Raw genomic sequence first — 18,383 nt, 5'->3', positions numbered from 1 at the left:
CAAAGTAATAAAGAATTCTTTGGCGACACTACTTAGCACTCTTCCGGTAAAAAGTTGAAGTATCTGTTTACTGCTTAATATTCTGCTATTTTGGTATGGCTTTAGTTAGTAGGTATTTTCTGTATTGTTTTAACTTTTTTCATATATTGTAGTTATACTGCATGCTAAATGGTTTTGTTTTGGATTGTATCTTGATATGCTATTTGTGAAAACTATGTAAGGCATTTTTGATCTTAACCGCCTCATCTATTAATAATACATATAGAAAATTCACTTTTGAAAATGTAAGGAAACGAAAACTTTAACCATTGTAATTTAAAGAAAATTTCATGTAACTTATTTTTAAATTTCATTGTACATGTGATTCCCTTGACGTTTACAACATTCAGTCAACATACATAAAAATTTTGGAAAACTTTCGTAAGAGTTACCTTGAAATGGATTCAGGATGGATGAATGCTGCAGAGTTTTTGGATTTTTAGAGTATACTCTGCTCATAATGTAACCTTACAAAAAGAAGTCTGCTGGAATGAGATTAGGGCTTCTTAGTGACAACGAGATTTCACCCCTGCTGAATTGGTTTGTTGCATCGAAAGGATGATTAATTTTTGAGAGCGCTATACTGGCACGCTGAAAAGCTTTTTGATTTCAAAGTGGCAAGATTCGCAAGGCTATGACAGAAGCACTTGGTTTCATCAAGATTGGGCTACATGTCACACTTCAAATGAGAGCATTTAGATGGTAAGAGACATGTTCCCACAAAAAAAATTTTTTAGGCAGGGGTGACATCTCCTGGCCACCAGGAAGCCCTGATCTCACTCCAGAAAACTCCTTTTTGTGGTGATACCTTAAGAATAGAGTATACTTTTATCATCCAACAACCATGCAGCAACTGAAGCTGAACATTCGGCAAAAAATGGAAAATAGGTTTCGAGGTAATTCTAACGAACGCATTTCAAGATTTTGATGTATGTTGATCGAATATTGTAAGCGTCAAGGAAATCTCCTGGACGATGTAATTTAAAATTGTAATGAATAAAGTTCTACAAAATTACACAGGATTTTTTTTCTTGAATTTTCAAAAGTGAATTTCTTTCTGGGCCACCCTGTACTATGTACAAATGTTGGCGTTCAAAATAATACAACGATCATTTCAACTATAGTCTAGTCTGTGAGCACGTAGAGTTTTGTCCAGTGACCGCAAACTACCCATCCTTATCGCTCGCGCGTAATTATGTTGCTATCGCGCTCGCACACTCACAACGGGAGCCCATCGCACAGTCGCGACAGCAATATAATGAGGGCTATCGTTTTTATACTTAACAGTTGGCACCCCTGGCGATTGACAGGACCTTACTCTACAGTGGCGCCATCTTGATGAGTGCAAATGCGATAGTCCTCCTACCACTTTAGCGCTCACCAGTTGGTGCCACTGTCTTCGCTACTAGCAAGTGACAGGACCTTACTCTACAGTGGCGCTAACTGGTGAGCGCTAAAACGATAGCCCTCATCGCTCCTGCGTAATGAGGTAATTAGCTTGGGGTCAATAGACAACATTCTACATGCTCACAGACCGGGCTTTAGAATAGAGAAACACGGGTCGCAACCAACAGCATAATCACAAAATAGCAGATAAAACGTCAAGCTGTAAGTTATGTAACTCATATAAAAAATGTCGCATTGAGAACCGTGTTTCTCCATTTTAATACAATGGACAGCACTGGTCTCTCTCTCTCTCTCTCAATTTTATATTATACAAAACGTTGCGGTGAACACAACTCGTTCCTGCAAGGCTACTCCAAAACACTATTTACGTAGTTTCAGGTCTATCTGTCTCCGTCGCTTATGCTGTCATCTTGCTTTGCGTGAGGGGGATGGTAACATTTGGAACTTCGGATAACGTTTTACGGAGTAACCCTATTGGACCACATGAGATAATAAAGCGGGAATTAAGTTACCGTGAAAATTATTTGAGTGCAAAACAGTACGGCAATCAAAACACTCGTCCTTTTAGGTATACAGTGTGAGTCACGTTAAAGTGTACATATGAAAATAGATGAAACTAGACCTATTTTTATCGACAAAAAAGAGGTCAAAATTTTTTTGAGATTTTTTTTTAATTTTTTATAGAATTTTTTTTCTTTCGATTACTTATTGTAAAGAAAACGTAATAACTTTTAAACTAAGCGGTATATCCTGATAAAATAAAAACAGTAATAATGCTAAATAACAGGCGATACTAAAAAAAATACATAAAATACACAAAAAATGCCAACAAATAATAAAAAATGATACTTTTTGAAAAAAATCTGATTAAAAATTCGTGTTTTTTTGGTTATTTGATAAATTTCTCCAAAAAATGCCCCTATAACAGGTGGTTTTTATTACTTTGTATTATTCTCTATCGTATTACCTTCGTAAAACCAAAAATCGCATGTCTCTATCCCTATCACAACGTTTGCAATGATCGTTTGAACTAAGCCTCTCCGGGCGCGCCATTCAACGCTTCGTTAAGAACGAAACTGAAAATGGCTCTAGATTTGTAATTTTGATAAAGACAAGTTAGATTTCAAATAAAAACAAAAGATTTCGAAGTAAAATAAGCATTTTAGTTAAAATTAAAATTGTCTCTACCTGCAGCGGAAAATAATGTTGTGGCCGGCCTTTGTTCAAACGATCACAGCAAATGTTGTGATAGGGATAGAGACATGCGATTTTTGGTTTTACAAAGATAATACGATAGAGAATAATACAAAGTAATAAAAACCACCTGTTATAGGGGCATTTTTTGGAGAAATTTATCAAATAACCAAAAAAACACGAATTTTTAAGTTATAGGGGCATTTTTTGGAGAAATTTATCAAATAACCAAAAAAACACGAATTTTTAAGCAGATTTTTTTCAAAAAGTATCATTTATTATTATTTTTTGGCATTTTTTATGTATTTTATGTATTTTTTTAGTATCGCCTGTTATTTAGCATTATTACTGTTTTTATTTTATCAGGATATACCGCTTAGTTTAAAAGTTATTACGTTTTCTTTACAATAAGTAATTTGAAGAAAAAAAATTCTTTAAAAAATTAAAAAAAAATCTCAAAAAATTTTTGACCTCTTTTTTGTCGATAAAAATAGGTCTAGTTTCATCTATTTTCATATGTACACTTTAACGTGACTCACACTGTATAAAACTAAAAAGAAAGTCAAAGCTTTAACTCACTTTTCGTTTTTGGATTTGCTGTCTCCCCTGTTCCTGGAGTTGCGTCTCCGCCGCGTCGTCGTCCATTCCTCGTCCTCGTCCGAGCTCATCTCCAGGGATGGATATACTGGAAACATACTAATTTATTAATCCCATTTCTTTAGTTTTTTTTTAATCTATAGGTAGGTGCATACAGGGTGTTAGGTAAATGGGTATATGAGCCGACACCAGCCCATGTTAACATGGTTATACATATAAACGGTGTGGTGAAGTAAGAAAATTGATATCTTCATTTTAATTATTTTATTCTTCATACAAATCGGATTTTATAAAATTTATTTTGTATGAAAATTTAAAAAATTAAAATGATGATATCAAATTTCTGACTTCACCATACCATTTATATGTCCATGTTAACATGGGCTAGTGTCGGCTCATATACCCATTTACCTAACACCCTGTATAAGCACATGAAATAGCTAAACGTCTGACACAAATAATGGGAACTTGACCCATAACATTATTTTAATCAGGAACAACAATTAGGAAGATTGAACTAATGTGGATTATGTAGGGCTCTGTCAACTACAAATAGTGTTCTCCGGAGCCTATTCAGACAAAACTACGAATGTCCAAGCTAGATAGATATCCGAGTAATTTTTTTGTGATTCTGCCCCTGACATTTTGACGTCAACCGGGCTAGGATGCGCGCCGTAATAGAATCTTATTGATGATTTATTTTTATTCATTTATTTCCAAGCTTATGCCTATATTAGTCGACAAACGTATGGGCTTATCGCATAAAATCGATAAAATGGTGCGATAAACGCTTATTGCGCCGCGCATCCTAGACCTACAGGAGTCAGCAAATTGAAAGCGTGCTTATCGGTGACCTGCCGTCAGTTTCGAGCCCGTGGTAGGCCTTTTTGGAGTCAAATTCTATTGCTTATATCTTAGACGAACTGTCCACTTGCTAACAGCTATCCTACGAACATTTCTGAGCTCTTGCTGGACGTCGATACCAGTCAAATGACGATTTTATAGAGGTTGACATGAAAAAACGGTCATCCCTCTGCGATGTGCACCGGTGCTGTTCAGAACTTGGTCTCGGGATAAAGCCACCAGTCTCCCGAAAGCGTCTTAAAACTTTCGAAACCCAGGACTGGCTTATGTGGAGCTGACGTGCGACAGCCTGCTGGCTGAGCTCTTCTTGCAATAGTGCAACGATTTGTGCTGCTTCTGAAGGTGTAGAATCCCAGGTAAAGTGTCAAAAGAAGCGGAGATGTGTAAGGATCCACGTGTAAAAGCAAAATCCGAAAACACGTGCTTTTTTAGGGGGTAAATAGGCCGCAACTCGCGACGTATCAAAGAGTTGATACATGTCTTTTTCCTTACTTTTTCACATTAACCGGGATATCTTTTTAAATACTGATGTGATTTAAATAAATTTGGTATCAATTTAAAGTTAAAAGTTTAATCTTTAAAATGGTGCCACTTTTTTTGTTACTAACAAATTCGTTAGTACACAAGATCGCGTGGAAACAACTTCATGTAAGTGATTCCATAAGAGGTTGACATGAAAAAACGGTCATCCCTCTGCGATGTGCACCGGTGCTGTTCAGAACTTGGTCTCGGGATAAAGCCACCAGTCTCCCGAAAGCGTCTTAAAACTTTCGAAACCCAGGACTGGCTTATGTGGAGCTGACGTGCGACAGCCTGCTGGCTGAGCTCTTCTTGCAATAGTGCAACGATTTGTGCTGCTTCTGAAGGTGTAGAATCCCAGGTAAAGTGTCAAAAGAAGCGGAGATGTGTAAGGATCCACGTGTAAAAGCAAAATCCGAAAACACGTGCTTTTTTAGGGGGTAAATAGGCCGCAACTCGCGACGTATCAAAGAGTTGATACATGTCTTTTTCCTTACTTTTTCACATTAACCGGGATATCTTTTTAAATACTGATGTGATTTAAATAAATTTGGTATCAATTTAAAGTTAAAAGTTTAATCTTTAAAATGGTGCCACTTTTTTTGTTACTAACAAATTCGTTAGTAGACAAGATCGCGTGGAAACAACTTCATGTAAGTGATTCCATAGTTTTGCTCGCGAGTGTAGTATGCGTAATATGGATAACCTTGAAGTGTCATTTACGGATCATCTTAGGTGAAATGAACTATAGTTGCAAAACAACGCTTATTACAAGTACATAAGACACCCCAGTGTTTAGGAGTGCTATCGTGTGCCCACTGACCGTACTCCTCGTCGCGGTGCACCTCCTTGATGACGTCCTCCTCGTCGAAGTCCTCGTCAGCGCTGCTCGCCGCTGCAGCGGCTTTTCGCGTGCGCTTGCTGCTTGACGGCGTGCCACTGGAACAACGATACGTTACAACTTGTTTAGGGATATACAGACGACAATGTGTTGCAGTACGGGACTATTCCCACCGCTGCAACTCCTGTGTACACACAGCTTGACCGCCAATAGAAACCCAACCAGTGAAGGTCAAGTTTGTCCCGGAGGAAAGTTAAACTGTCATTGGATCCGCAACGAAATTAATCAGAAAAACATAGGAGGAATTCGAAGATTGTGTTGCAGTAGTCGGAAGGTAAAAATGCTTTCCTCTTGAGGTTGGATTCCAGGTTTTTCTTCTATCATCATCATTTCAGCCACAGGACGTCCACTGCTAAACCTAGTCCTCCCCCAATGCTTTCCACATGACCGGTTGGTAGGGGCCTGCTTCCAGCGCCTTCCTGCAACCTTTATAAGGTTGTCGAATCACTTACGACTAAATAAAATACAAGCCAAGATTTCCCCGTAATTTTTTATTTATTTATTTTCTTTTATTATTATGGTTAATAAATAAATTCAAAACCCACTATACAAACGATATAACTATAGTAAAAAGAGCGACATTTCGATTTCAAAGCCGTAATATCACCGTGACTAATTGGTTTGTATCTACAAAATGTTAAGAAGTTTGTGCAAGTTTATAAAATCGTCTGAGGTTTTTCCAAATGAAAATGTAACTGTGTATCACTTTCACGATAATTTTCTCCTTAGTTTTCTTCTAAAGCTTCAACCACAACAACGCGTACAGCCGCGATCATAGGCCAATGACAGGTCTCGCGACCTGTCATTGGCCTATGTTCGCGCCGTGATCGCGCCGGCGATGGCGATCTGCACGCGTTGATGTGGTTGAAGTATAATTTACTATACAGGGTGCTAGGTAAATGGGTATATGAGCCGACACTAGCCCATGTTAGTATGGCCATATAAATGGTATAGTGAAGTCAGAAATTTGATATCACCATTTTAACTTTTTTAATTTTCATACAAAATAAATTTTATAAAATCCGATTTGTATGAAAATTAAATTAATTAAAATGAAGATATCAATTTTCTGACTTCACTATACCATTTATATGCCCATGTTAACATGGGCTAGTGTCGGCTCATATACCCATTTACCTAACACCGTGTATAGTAAAATCTGAGTCTATTGATAATATTTTAATTAAATACGATGTAAAAATATTTTTTATATAATGTACGCAATGTGTGAAACGGAATAGATTTAGTGCTGGGGTATTTGTTGTATAACAAAATCGATTATTTCCGCGGTTCATTAATCGATTGCAGTGAATACTTAGTTATTAAAAACATCACAAAAATCAACTTTATTTTTGATTGTTGACTTTAATAAACGCATTGAAAATAAATTAATAGTTTTTAATTTAAAGAAATAGAACCAGTACTTTTTAGGGATCGTTTTTTTGAACATGAACTCTATGGAATTTGAATATCTATATATATATATAAAAATGAAACCCGTTTCGCGTTGTCACGGCATCACGTGTGAACGGCTGAACCGATTTCGATAATTCTTTTTTTTAAATGTTTGTGGAAGTCCAAGGATGGTTCTTACGGAAAAAAATATTAAGAAAATCTCTACGCTAAGGCGGTACGAAGTTCGCCGGGTCAGCTAGTTATCAATAAAAAAATGTTACAATAATATTTGTAATTAAAAAAACATGTTTTTTGTTAATAACACCTATACAAAATATTTCTCTAAAAGTAGGTTTTACTAACTCTTAGAAAAAAATCGATAGATAAATCGCTATGGTTTAGTTATGTGACATCTCTATAACTTTCAAACTCGAAACGTCATACGAATCATCTTACGTGAAAAAGACTATCCCAACTAATATTATAAATGCGAAAGTAACTCTGTCTGTCTGTCTGTCTGTCCGCTTAAACCTCGCAACCGATTTTGATGAAATTTGGCATAGAGATAGTTTGAGTCCCGGGAAAGAACATAGGATAGTTTTTATCCCGGTTTTTGAAACAGGGACGCGCGCGATAAAGTTTTTCTGTGACAGACAAAATTCCATGCGGGCGAAGCCGCGGGCGGAAAGCTAGTAGGTCATAAAGTAGTTTTTACCTGTCCGGCGGTTCGGCGGCGGCGGGGTCGGCGGACGCCGGCGCGGGCTCGGCGGGCGCGTCGGCGGCCAGCCCAAAGGCGCGCGCCGGCGCGCTGTACCGCTCGCTGATGCTTAGCATGCCTGCTACTGCTGCGTCCTCACTGGAGAAGGAATTTTAGGGTTTAATACTACTTCTGGACACAGATTCACTTGACTCTTGAGAGCATATAAGTTAGATCTAGAAAACCTATGTAGAACAATATCTCTTGATTGGTGATGGAGCTTAAGGTGTTATTTAGGGGCCATCCATAAAGTACGTCACACGAATTTCATGATTTTTTGACCCCCCCCCCCTCCGTCCTTGTCACAGGTGGTCACATTTCTGAGACCCCCCCCCTCCCTAGTGTGACGTCACATGTTTTGCAATTTCACATCGAAAAATTATTAAATTAACAGCAGTTCCGAAATTACTTTTAATTCCATTTAAATTAAGTACNTGTGACGTCACATGTTTTGCAATTTCACATCGAAAAATTATTAAATTAACAGCAGTTCCGAAATTACTTTTAATTCCATTTAAATTAAGTACTTTTTTTATGAAATCAACATTATATCAAATAGAAATAGAAATATTTATTTGTCTTTGAATAGGGTGTACAGAAGGTCGAAAATAACAAAATATGATCACCTATCCAGCCATCAACAATAGCATGCAAATATTTGAAACAATTGAAATGTGATGTCACGAAACTTAGGACCCCTCTCATCCCTTGTCACACTATGTCACACTTTGTCAACCCCCTCCCCCCCTCTTTACGTGTGACGTACTTTATGGATGACCTCTTAGACACGCGCCCGCGCAGTTTGTTCGATGCAAACAGTGCGAGAACTGCCCAGCAACCGCGCGGATTCCGCTGTATCTGAACTAGGTCTAAGATTTAAGCCTGCAGTGTAAGCCACGTATTTTATAGTCGTGAAGTTGTTAAAAGTATAAAAAATAAAGGTCTAACCGAGTCAGTTTTTGTGGTACGGGAGCTATACGAGAGGATTGACTGACAAAATATGGCGTCACAGTTATGCGCTAAACCTACAATTTGATGGCACATTAAATCATACTAATTTATTATGTAAATCTTGCGATACAAAAAACTGCATTGGACTCAATCTAACTAACAAATTTCAGCACTAATCTCAGACAATAATATCATCATATCAACACTGGTAGGGCAAGCTGTATATGGGACGTGTGTAATGTCCGTTTTCACCATCAATCCCTAATTTTTAAGTGACCACTATGGTAACACACATAACAGGCCTTTTGTTTTCATAGGGGTCACTTAAAAATTAGGGATTGATGGTGAAAACGGGCATCAGTGCGCTTAAAGGGCCCACATACTAATCACCAACATCATCATATCAGCCATATGATGTCCACTGCTTAACATAGGCCTCCCCCAATGATTTCCACAATTTCCGGTTGGTAGTGGCCTGGATCCAGCGCCTTCCTGCTACTTTTATGAGGTCGTCGGTCCACCTAGTAGGTGGACGTCCTACGCAGAGCACATACTAATTATAATTTAATTGAACTCACGTGGCGCTCCCGGGCTCCTCCTCGGCCAGCACGGAGGCCTGGATGAGCGATTCGATGCCGTTGGCCGGCGCCGGCCGCGCGCGGTAGCTCGCGCCGCCGCTGTTTGATGCTGCGGAGAAATAATGTTTATTAGAGAATAAATAACTGCCTTTGTGGTATAGTGGAACAATCACTTGTCTCAGCTCATTAACCCACGCAGGAAGATTTAATGAATGCTACTGACAACACCACTCTTTTAGCCGAGTTTTGAGCTGATACTGTATAGGTTTGTTGTCGACACGACAAGAAGATCAAACCCAGGGGTCTCAAGTTCGATTCCCAGTGAGACTGAGGGCTAGTTTTCCGCTCGGTTTGGTTGGTGGTAAAGTTAATTCTATAAGCCCGCATGACTATTTTATCTGAAACATTGCCATTTCTTTTTTTACAGGATTAACAGTCGGGAGTTAGATAATTTCTCTGTGGTTAAGGAGTCCGCGTGTAGTTAGAGAACCTTAGACCTGATTATCACTTTCCATGTGAGATGCAGCAGGCCAGAAGCTTCTGCATTTTGGTAAAAATGTATTTTATCACCAGGCCATTCAGTCTTCATTGCAGGAACACGACCGTCTTATTTACCGCGTATCGATGTACACAGACGCTGTCGTTGCAATATCATCCTTATTACCTGCGAGCGAGTGGTGAGTTTTGTGCTTGGGCGCTCGACGGCGGCGCGGCGCGGGCGCATCGTCTATGTATAAGCCCTGTCTTCATTGTCGTAATTGTTGCAATATCATCCTTTATTACCTGCGTGCGAGTGGTGTCTTGTGCTTGGGCGGACGCGCGGTGCTCATCGTCAATGAACATCTGACATTATTGTAGCAAACCACTCCTATTGTAAGAACAGTTTACCCGTCAAATTAAACACTGTTATAGCAATACCACCCTTATTACCTGCGTGCGAGTGGTGAGTTTTGTGCTTGGGCGCTCGACGGCGGCGCGGCGCGGGCGCTTCGATGTATATCAGACATAGTCGTTGCAAAATCACCTCTATTACAAGAACAGTCCACCCATCAGTCTACAAACTGTCATTGCAATACCACCCACCCTTTTACCTGCGAGTGAGAGTCTTGTATTGGGCTTGTCTATGTATAAGCCCCGTCTTCATTGTCGCAGTTGTTGCAATATCATCCTTATTACCTGCGTGCGAATGGTGAGTTTTGTGCTTGGGCGGACGCGCGGTGCTCATCGTCCATGAACATCTGACATTATTGTAGCAAAACCACTCCTATTCACACACAGTCTACACGTTGTCATTGTCGGCCGTTTGGTGTAGTGGTTCGAAACGGACAACTATTCCGGAGGTAGCGGGTTCGACTCCCGCACAGTACAAACATTTGTGTGCATGAAGATATTTGTTTGTATTGGACTGGGTGTTTTCTATGTATGTATAATAAGTATGTATTTTAAAAAAAAAAAAAGTATTTAAGTATGTTTATATCCGTTGTCTAGTACCCATAGTACAAGCTTTGCTTAGTTTGGGACTAGAAGCGCAGTGTAAAATGTCCAAGGATATTTATTATTTATTTATTTATTATTTATTTAATACCACCCTTATTATATATACCAAAGTAACCGACATAGCTCGCAGAATTGCTAAAATCAAGTGGCAGTGGGCGGGGCACATAGCTCGTAGAGACGATGGCCGTTGGGGCAGGAAAGTTCTCGAGTGGCGACCACGGGCTGGAAAACGTAGCGTGGGCAGGCCTCCTACTAGGTGGACCGACGATCTGGTAAAGGTCGCGGGAAGAGCCTGGATGCGGGCAGCGCAGGACCGTTCATTGTGGAAAACCTTGGGGGAGGCCTTTGTCCAGCAGTGGACGTCATTTGGCTGAAACGAACCACCCTTATTACCTGCGTGCGAATGGTGAGTTTTGTGCTTGGGCGCGCGACGGCGGCGCGGCGCGGGCGCATCGTCTATGTAAAGGTCTCCATCTTCATAGTCGTAAGTGTTAGATACGCGTCGTCGCACCGGCCGCTCTGAGCGACGAACCGCTTTGGGCTCTGAATTTGTCTGTGGGTACAAAGTTTACATTAAAAATACTCATATTAACCTATGTATACTCAGCAAGTATTCGTAGCGAGAGAACAATAAAACAGTGTGTAATCTTGACTAAAATATTAATGCAGATCCATCATAGTGGAGTGAAAAGATATAATTAAAGTAAAGCGTTTTTATTACACACGCGTCCGTTTTGCAAATAATGATTTCTAACACATCATTTTGTTAATTGATATAATATTGTAAAAAAAAAACGTGTCGATATAATTTAAAATTTCTGGTTCGGGATTATACGGCACACTCATAAATTCAAAAGAATTTCATTTTAATTCATATTCCAGTGATTCGTGCCCGATGCGTCTTCAGCTCCGTTCGTACTTATGAGATATCGAAAAGTCTTGAATATGCATCGCCTGCATAGATATAAAAAGAGATGCCAACTAATGCGCTGAGTTCGAAACTCAGTGTCGCATTTGAAATTCACACACACAAAGAAATCAAAATATGTTCTCATTATCCACTGCGGTATCAGTACTCAACGTTCGAATAATCTTTAGTACTACGCAAGCAACGTAAACTGTTTCTATTATGACGTCGCTGCTGACATCATTGATTTCACTAGAAATGTGTTCTGTTTTTGGGCATATTGTTGCGACACCGGCCCCGCCCCCTTGTCACATCTCCCTTTAGTTTCTGTGATCTGTGATCGCCTACATCAGATCTCAGCGCTTACATAGCGCGCTAGGTTTTCTAGTACAGGGATGGCAACCAATGGCACGCGTGCCATTGATGGCACGCGCCGCAATATTTAGAGCACGCCACCAATCACTTCAAAATTCACGATGAAATAAAATAGTTTTGAATGAGGTCTATCGTATTTCATCATTTCAGCCACAGGACGTCCACTGCTGAACATAGGCCTCCCTCAATGACTTCCACATCGCACGGTTGATAGCGGCCCGCATCCAGCACTTTCCTGCTACCTTTATCAGGTCGTCGGTCCATCTTGTGGGTGGACGTCTCACGCTATGTTTTTCGGTACGCGGCCTCCATTCCAGAGCCTTGCTGCCCCATCGGCCGTTCTGCGTACTATGTGCCCTGCCCACTGCCACTTCAGCTTGCTAATCCGTCGGGCTATGTCAGGGACTTTAGTTCGTTTACCGTATCGTATTTGCCCTCATCAATTGGCGCCACTGTAGAGCAAGGTACTGTCAGTAGCCAGTGGCGCCACTTGTACAATGCCCCCTCATTGCTAGCATTAAGTGGCACGTCTACGATTACATCAAAATGGTTTTTAGAAAAGTGGCACGTTGCTTCATAAAGGTTCGCCATCCCTGGTCTAGTAGATGTCTACAGTCTTATACACGTTCCACCGTGTCTCATACGTGTCACACGGCCCACAAACGCCCCACAACTTACGTAAGTGACGCTGGCATACTGCTGCGCAATGGCGGCGTCGTAGGACGGCAGCGGGGCGTGGTAGGCGCCGTTATTCTGCTCTGGTTGCGCCGGCGCACTGGGGACGTTGCTATAGCTTGCTTGCTGTGGGAAAACGTCGATGTTTATTTTAGTTCTTGTTCATCTGCGTACAATCAAAATCAAAATCAAAAACATTTATTCAGTTTAGACCACAAGTGGCACTTATGAACGTCAATAGAAAATAATAAAAAAAGAAAAGGTAGCCCTTATGGGGCACTTTACATGTCTCCTTTCTTTTGGGCCCTACCAGCGATTGTACACAATAAAATTTGTAAGTACTATTTAATGAGGGTTTTCGCGATTTAAAAATCCGCCAGATGGCAATACGTAGACGGGAGGTCCAAATGCTGCGTAATTGGTGGATTTTGACATATCTGTCAATGTCATGTCAAAAATAACCAATCACGCAGCATTTGGACCTCCCGTCTACGTATTGCCATCTGGCGGATTTTTAAATCGCGAAAACCCTCATTAGTCTCTATACAAATAAAGAAAAAAAAAGGTTTCTTATGCAAAACAAGGCAGGTATTTGAACGCAATCGCGCCTGATGTTAAGTGAGATGCTGTTTAGAATGGTACATATCTGCCCTGTAAGCGCCGATCACTTTCGCCTTGAAAAGGCCCGGATATTATAGTTTTACTGAACAAATTCGTGTCAGAGTAGACTACAGCATTTTATAAATAGAACGTGACCCTCAGTCATGGGGGACATTGAAAACCAGCGTCGTGGCCTTCGTCACCATGGGCCACGGGCCACGGCATATGCTGAATAGGATCTCGTTGCAGTGGGCAGTTAACTTGACCGGATTGTAATATCTCCTATTTCACCTTTTCCAGGTTTTACTTTAGCGAAATTAATCAAATTCGGTAAGAGACAGAAAGGAATAAAAAAGAGGCGTACGCGCATATGCTGTTTCCGTGTAACACCCGTATTCACAAACATTACTATGAGGTCTCACAGGTCCCAAAAACCTATTCATAGACAAATGACAATAATTCAGTGGCGGAGTGACAAACTCGAACCAATCACAATCAACGCTACGTTCGACTTCGCATAGCGTTTCTGCTTCACTTAAGCAAGCATCGTTTGTGAATGGGTTAAGTGTAATATGTGCTGAAATACAGTAAAGTTGTGTACCTGGTGCACAGGCGGCGGCGCGTGCTCATCATACCGCGGGTAGGTTTCCACGTATTCGTGCGGGTAGGTGTACTCCGGCTGGTATGAACCTGGTTTAGCCGTCTCCGAGTACTGGTAGTCCGGCTGGATGTCCTCCGCGGAGTACATGCCTGAAGGATGCAGAAATATTAAATTAATATGAGTAATATCTGGGAGACATTGGGGGCTTTTGGCGGAAAATAGCGCTAGCTAGCGGTAAGTGCTGTCACAGTCAAAAAAATGTACGAGATACGTCACTTTTGAAGTTTAGCAAACGTGTCCTAGCCGAAAACATGCTAGTTTTCGGCGGTTGCCATTGCAATCGCCATTTTGCTAGCAAATTCTATCAATGCTAATTATCAGCTGAACGCAGCCATTGTCTCTTATCTTTTTTTCTCATATGGCTTGATTTGTTTTAAAGGAATATTAAGATGCTTTTGTGACATCAAACATCAGGGAGACTTCAGATGTGTTTCAGACTTGTATGCTTTATCACGTCAATATTGTCAACTACAAAAGTCCAGAAGAGGTGGACTTCGAACCGGCATTTCTCGGATTTCGAATAACCCAATATATAAGCTATATTCGCCTCAAAATTGGTAACGCCTCTGCTACAGTGCGCCTCCAAGTTTGGACAGAAGGGCTACTCATAACGCTGTATACGTAGTTTCGGGTCTATCTGTCACCGTCACTCCTGCTGGCATCTCGCTTTGAGTGAGAGGGATGGCAACATTCGAAACTTTGGATAACGTTTTTTGGAGTAACCCTGCTGGTGCGAATTGAGAATCGAGAGCTCCACGTCACTGGTTTTAAAACAGTAACTTACCAGGCCTATAAATTGATATCCTGCGAGTCAATCTTCAGGTACTCATTGTTGAAAACGATTAAATTATAATTCCTTGGAGATAGTTTACTAGTGGAAATGGCTTTAATACTTTAACCACATTACTCGCGTAGTTGTCTGAAGCTGATAGTGTGGACATGCTTCACTTCGCTTCGAGCTAACTCTCCTCTCCTCGGTCGACTTTCGATTGTTACCAAGTCTTGAAGCGTTCGGAAGTTGAAAGTCCAACTACACTACTCGGCTAACTTCGTCGAAACGGTACAAAACAGTAACTCACCAGGCCCATAATTAATCTCCTGCGAGTCGATCCTCATGTTAGCGTGTAAGTTCTCATTGGTGAACAGGATCTGCTCCTCATGATAATCTCCTATGTCCTTCTTGGAGATGGTCCACTGGTGGAGCGGCTTGAGAGCAGACCGGTCGCGGACCAGAAGGCTTGACTTACTTGACTTAGGTCCTATGTCCCCTAGATGGGGCAGAGGGCGTCCACAACAGTCCTCCATCGCGTTCGGTCTTGAGCTTCGCGTTTGATCTTGCACCAAGTCTTGCCGATTTTCTTCGCCTCGTCTGCTACAGTGTGTACGTAATTTCGGGTCTATCTGTCACCGTCGCTCACGCTGGCTTCTCGCTTTGAGTGAGAGGGATGGCAACATTCGAAACTCTGGAAACAGTTTTTTGGAGTAACCCTGCTGGTGCGAATTGAGAATCGAGAGCTCCACGCCGCTGTGGAAGTGGTTTTAAGAGAGCGACTTACCAGGTTCCATAAATTGGTCTCGTGCAAGTCAACCCTCAGATTCTCATAGATGAACAGGGTCCCTTGAAGGTGGTTTGCTAGTGGAAGTGGCTTTAATACTTCAACCACACTACTCGTGTATTTGGCCGAAGTAGATAGTGAGGACATGCTTCACTTCGCTTCGAGCTACCTCGCCTCTCCTCGGTCGACTTTCGATTGTTACCAAGTCTTGAAGCGTTCGGAAGTTGGAACACGAAGTGTCCGACTACACTACTCGGCTAACTTCGACGAATCAAAAAGCCAGTAGTGTAGGTACAAAACAGTAACTCACCAGGTCCATAGTTAATCTCCTGCGAGTCAATCCTCATATTAGCATGTAAGTTCTCATTGGTGAACAGGATCTGCTCCTCATGATAATCTCCTATGTCCTTCTTGGAGATGGTCCACTGGTGGAGCGGCTTGATAGCAGACCGGTCGCGGACCAGAAGGCTTGACTTACTTGACTTACGCCCGTTTTCACCAACAATCCCTAATTTTTAAGTGACCCCTATGAAAACAAAATTCCTGTTTATGCGTTACCATAGAGGTCACTTAAAAATTAGGGATTGATGGTGAAAACAGGCATTAAGGTCCTATGTCCCTTAGATGGGGCAGAGGGCGTCCACAACAGTCCTCCATCGCGTTCGGTCTTGAGCTTCGCGTTTGATCTCGCTCCAAGTCTTGCCGATTTTCTTCGCCTCGTCTGCTACAGTGTGTACGTAATTTCGGGTCTATCTGTCACCGTCGCTCACGCTGGCTTCTCGCTTTGAGTGAGAGGGATGGCAACATTCGAAACTTTGGAAACAGTTTTTTGGAGGAACCCTGCTGGTGCGACTTGAGGATCGAGAGCTCCACGCCGCTGTAGAAGTTGTTTTAAGACAGTGACTTACCAGGCTCATAAATTGATATATTGCGAGTAAATCCTCTGGTTCTTATTAGTGAACAGGATCTGTCCTCATGATAAAATCCGATGTCTTTCTTGGAGATGGTCTACTAGTGGAAGTGGCTTCAAAACAGTAACTCACCAGGCCCATAGTTGATCTCCTGCGAGTCGATCCTCATGTTGGCGTGTAAGTTCTCATTGGTGAACAGGATCTGCTCCTCATGATAATCTCCTATGTCCTTCTTGGAGATGGTCCACTGGTGGAGCGGCTTGAGAGTCGGCTGGTCGCGGACCAAAAGGCTTGACTTACTTGACTTAAGGTCCTATGTCCCCTAGATGGGGCAGAGGGCGTCCACAACAGTCCTCCATCGCGTTCGGTCATGAGCTTCGCGTTTGATCTCGCTCCAAGTCTTGCCGATTTTCTTCGCCTCGTCTGCTACAGTGCGCCGCCAAGTTTGGACAGAAGGGCTACTCTGAAATGCTGTGTACGTAGTTTCGGGTCTATCTGTCACTATCGCTCATGCTAGCATCTCGCTTTGCGTGAGAGAGATGGCAACATTCGAAACTTTGGATAACGTTTTTTGGAGTAACCCTGCTGGTGCGAATTGAGAGCTCCACGTCACTGGTTTTAAAACAGTAACTTACCAGGCCTATAAATTGATATCCTGCGAGTCAATCCTCAGGTTCTCATAGATAACAGGATCCCTTGAAGGTGGTTTGCTAGTGGAAGTGTATTACACTCTACTCGCGTAGTTGGCCGAAGTAGACAATATGAACATGCACTTCTTTTCACTTCGAGCAACCTTGTCTCTCATCGCTCGACTTCCGATTGTTGCCAACTCTTGAAGCGTTCGGAAGTTTGAACACGAAGTGTCCGACTCCACTACTCGGCTAACTTCGTCGAAACGGTACAAAACAGTAACTCACCAGGCCCATAGTTGATCTCCTGCGAGTCGATCCTCATGTTAGCATGTAAGTTCTCATTGGTAAACAGGATCTGCTCCTCGTGGTAGTCTCCTATGTCCTTCTTGGAGATGGTCCACTGGTGGAGCGGTTTCAAAGCCGGTCGGTCGCGGACTAGGTGCGATTTGAGAATGGAGTGCTCCGCCCCGCTGTATGGCGGCGGCGGCTCTGGCCGAGGGGACGGAGCGTTGCTGGAATGATAACAAACGGTTAGCTAGTTTCTGGGGAAACAAATTAATAAATAAATAAATAAATATAAATATCTTTGGACAATCTCACACAGCGCCATCTAGCCCCAAAGTAAGCAATTAATATGCTTGTGTTATGGGTGCTAGCTTAATGGTGGCCATACACGTTAGGGTTTGCATGATGGTTACGACCGTACATGCTTAACCGACAGGTATAACCGTGTTATCTATAGCACACACACGTTAGGGTTTGCATGTACAATCTAAATTTATTTAACTCAAAGGTGACTGACTGACTGACATAGTGATCTATCAACGCAAAGCCCAAACCTAGCAGTAACATTAAGATTTCTTGCAACAAGGAGAACACATGAGTGTCTTAAATATTCACCACCATTCACTGCCACAGACTATAGGAGACAGAGAAAACTGTGCATGCAAGCATGAGGGCGCACGCACGCTCGGTTATGCATGTGCGCAAACATAACCGAGCGGCAAAAATATCTTTTTTGATATTCGTTAGGTTGCATGTACACGCACCAATAACTGTACAGTTTTATAACATACACGCTAGGGTTTGCATGTCGGTTAAGCATGTACGGTCAAAACCATCATGCAAACCCTAACGTGTATGGCCACCATAACGGATATACTACTTATATACTTTTTTTTTTAAATACATACATATTATACATAGTAACACCCAGACCCGTCACAGAAATTAAAATTCATCATTTCAATTTCTGCCCGGCCGGGAATCGAACCCGGGACCTCTCGGCATAGTAGTCCGTTCTGAACCACTACACCAAACGGCCGACTATCCACCAAACCACCAAACACCAAATTATCTCGGGACAA

The 18,383-nt window shown here is 41.8% G+C and overlaps 1 protein-coding gene across 1 annotated transcript in view; it reads right to left on the bottom strand.

The window, feature by feature from the left end:
- LOC114365917 (lysine-specific demethylase phf2) overlaps positions 1-18,383 on the bottom strand; it is a 37,491-nt gene that overhangs the window by 1,426 nt on the left and 17,682 nt on the right. The window contains exons 13-20 of the mRNA XM_028322634.1: positions 17,302-17,528; positions 13,858-14,006; positions 12,660-12,782; positions 11,093-11,252; positions 9,203-9,311; positions 7,632-7,772; positions 5,444-5,559; positions 3,220-3,325 (exon numbers count right to left, since the gene is read on the bottom strand). Coding sequence (XP_028178435.1) covers positions 3,220-3,325; positions 5,444-5,559; positions 7,632-7,772; positions 9,203-9,311; positions 11,093-11,252; positions 12,660-12,782; positions 13,858-14,006; positions 17,302-17,528 — 1,131 coding nt within the window. The remainder of the gene's footprint in view (positions 1-3,219; positions 3,326-5,443; positions 5,560-7,631; positions 7,773-9,202; positions 9,312-11,092; positions 11,253-12,659; positions 12,783-13,857; positions 14,007-17,301; positions 17,529-18,383) is intronic.

Source organism: Ostrinia furnacalis, unplaced genomic scaffold (genome assembly GCF_004193835.3).
Source record: "Ostrinia furnacalis isolate ACB-3 unplaced genomic scaffold, ASM419383v2 OfSCF7680, whole genome shotgun sequence".
NCBI lineage: Eukaryota > Metazoa > Arthropoda > Insecta > Lepidoptera > Crambidae > Ostrinia > Ostrinia furnacalis.
Note: the sequence above shows the minus strand (reverse complement) of the source record. Positions and strands in the feature narration are given on the sequence as shown.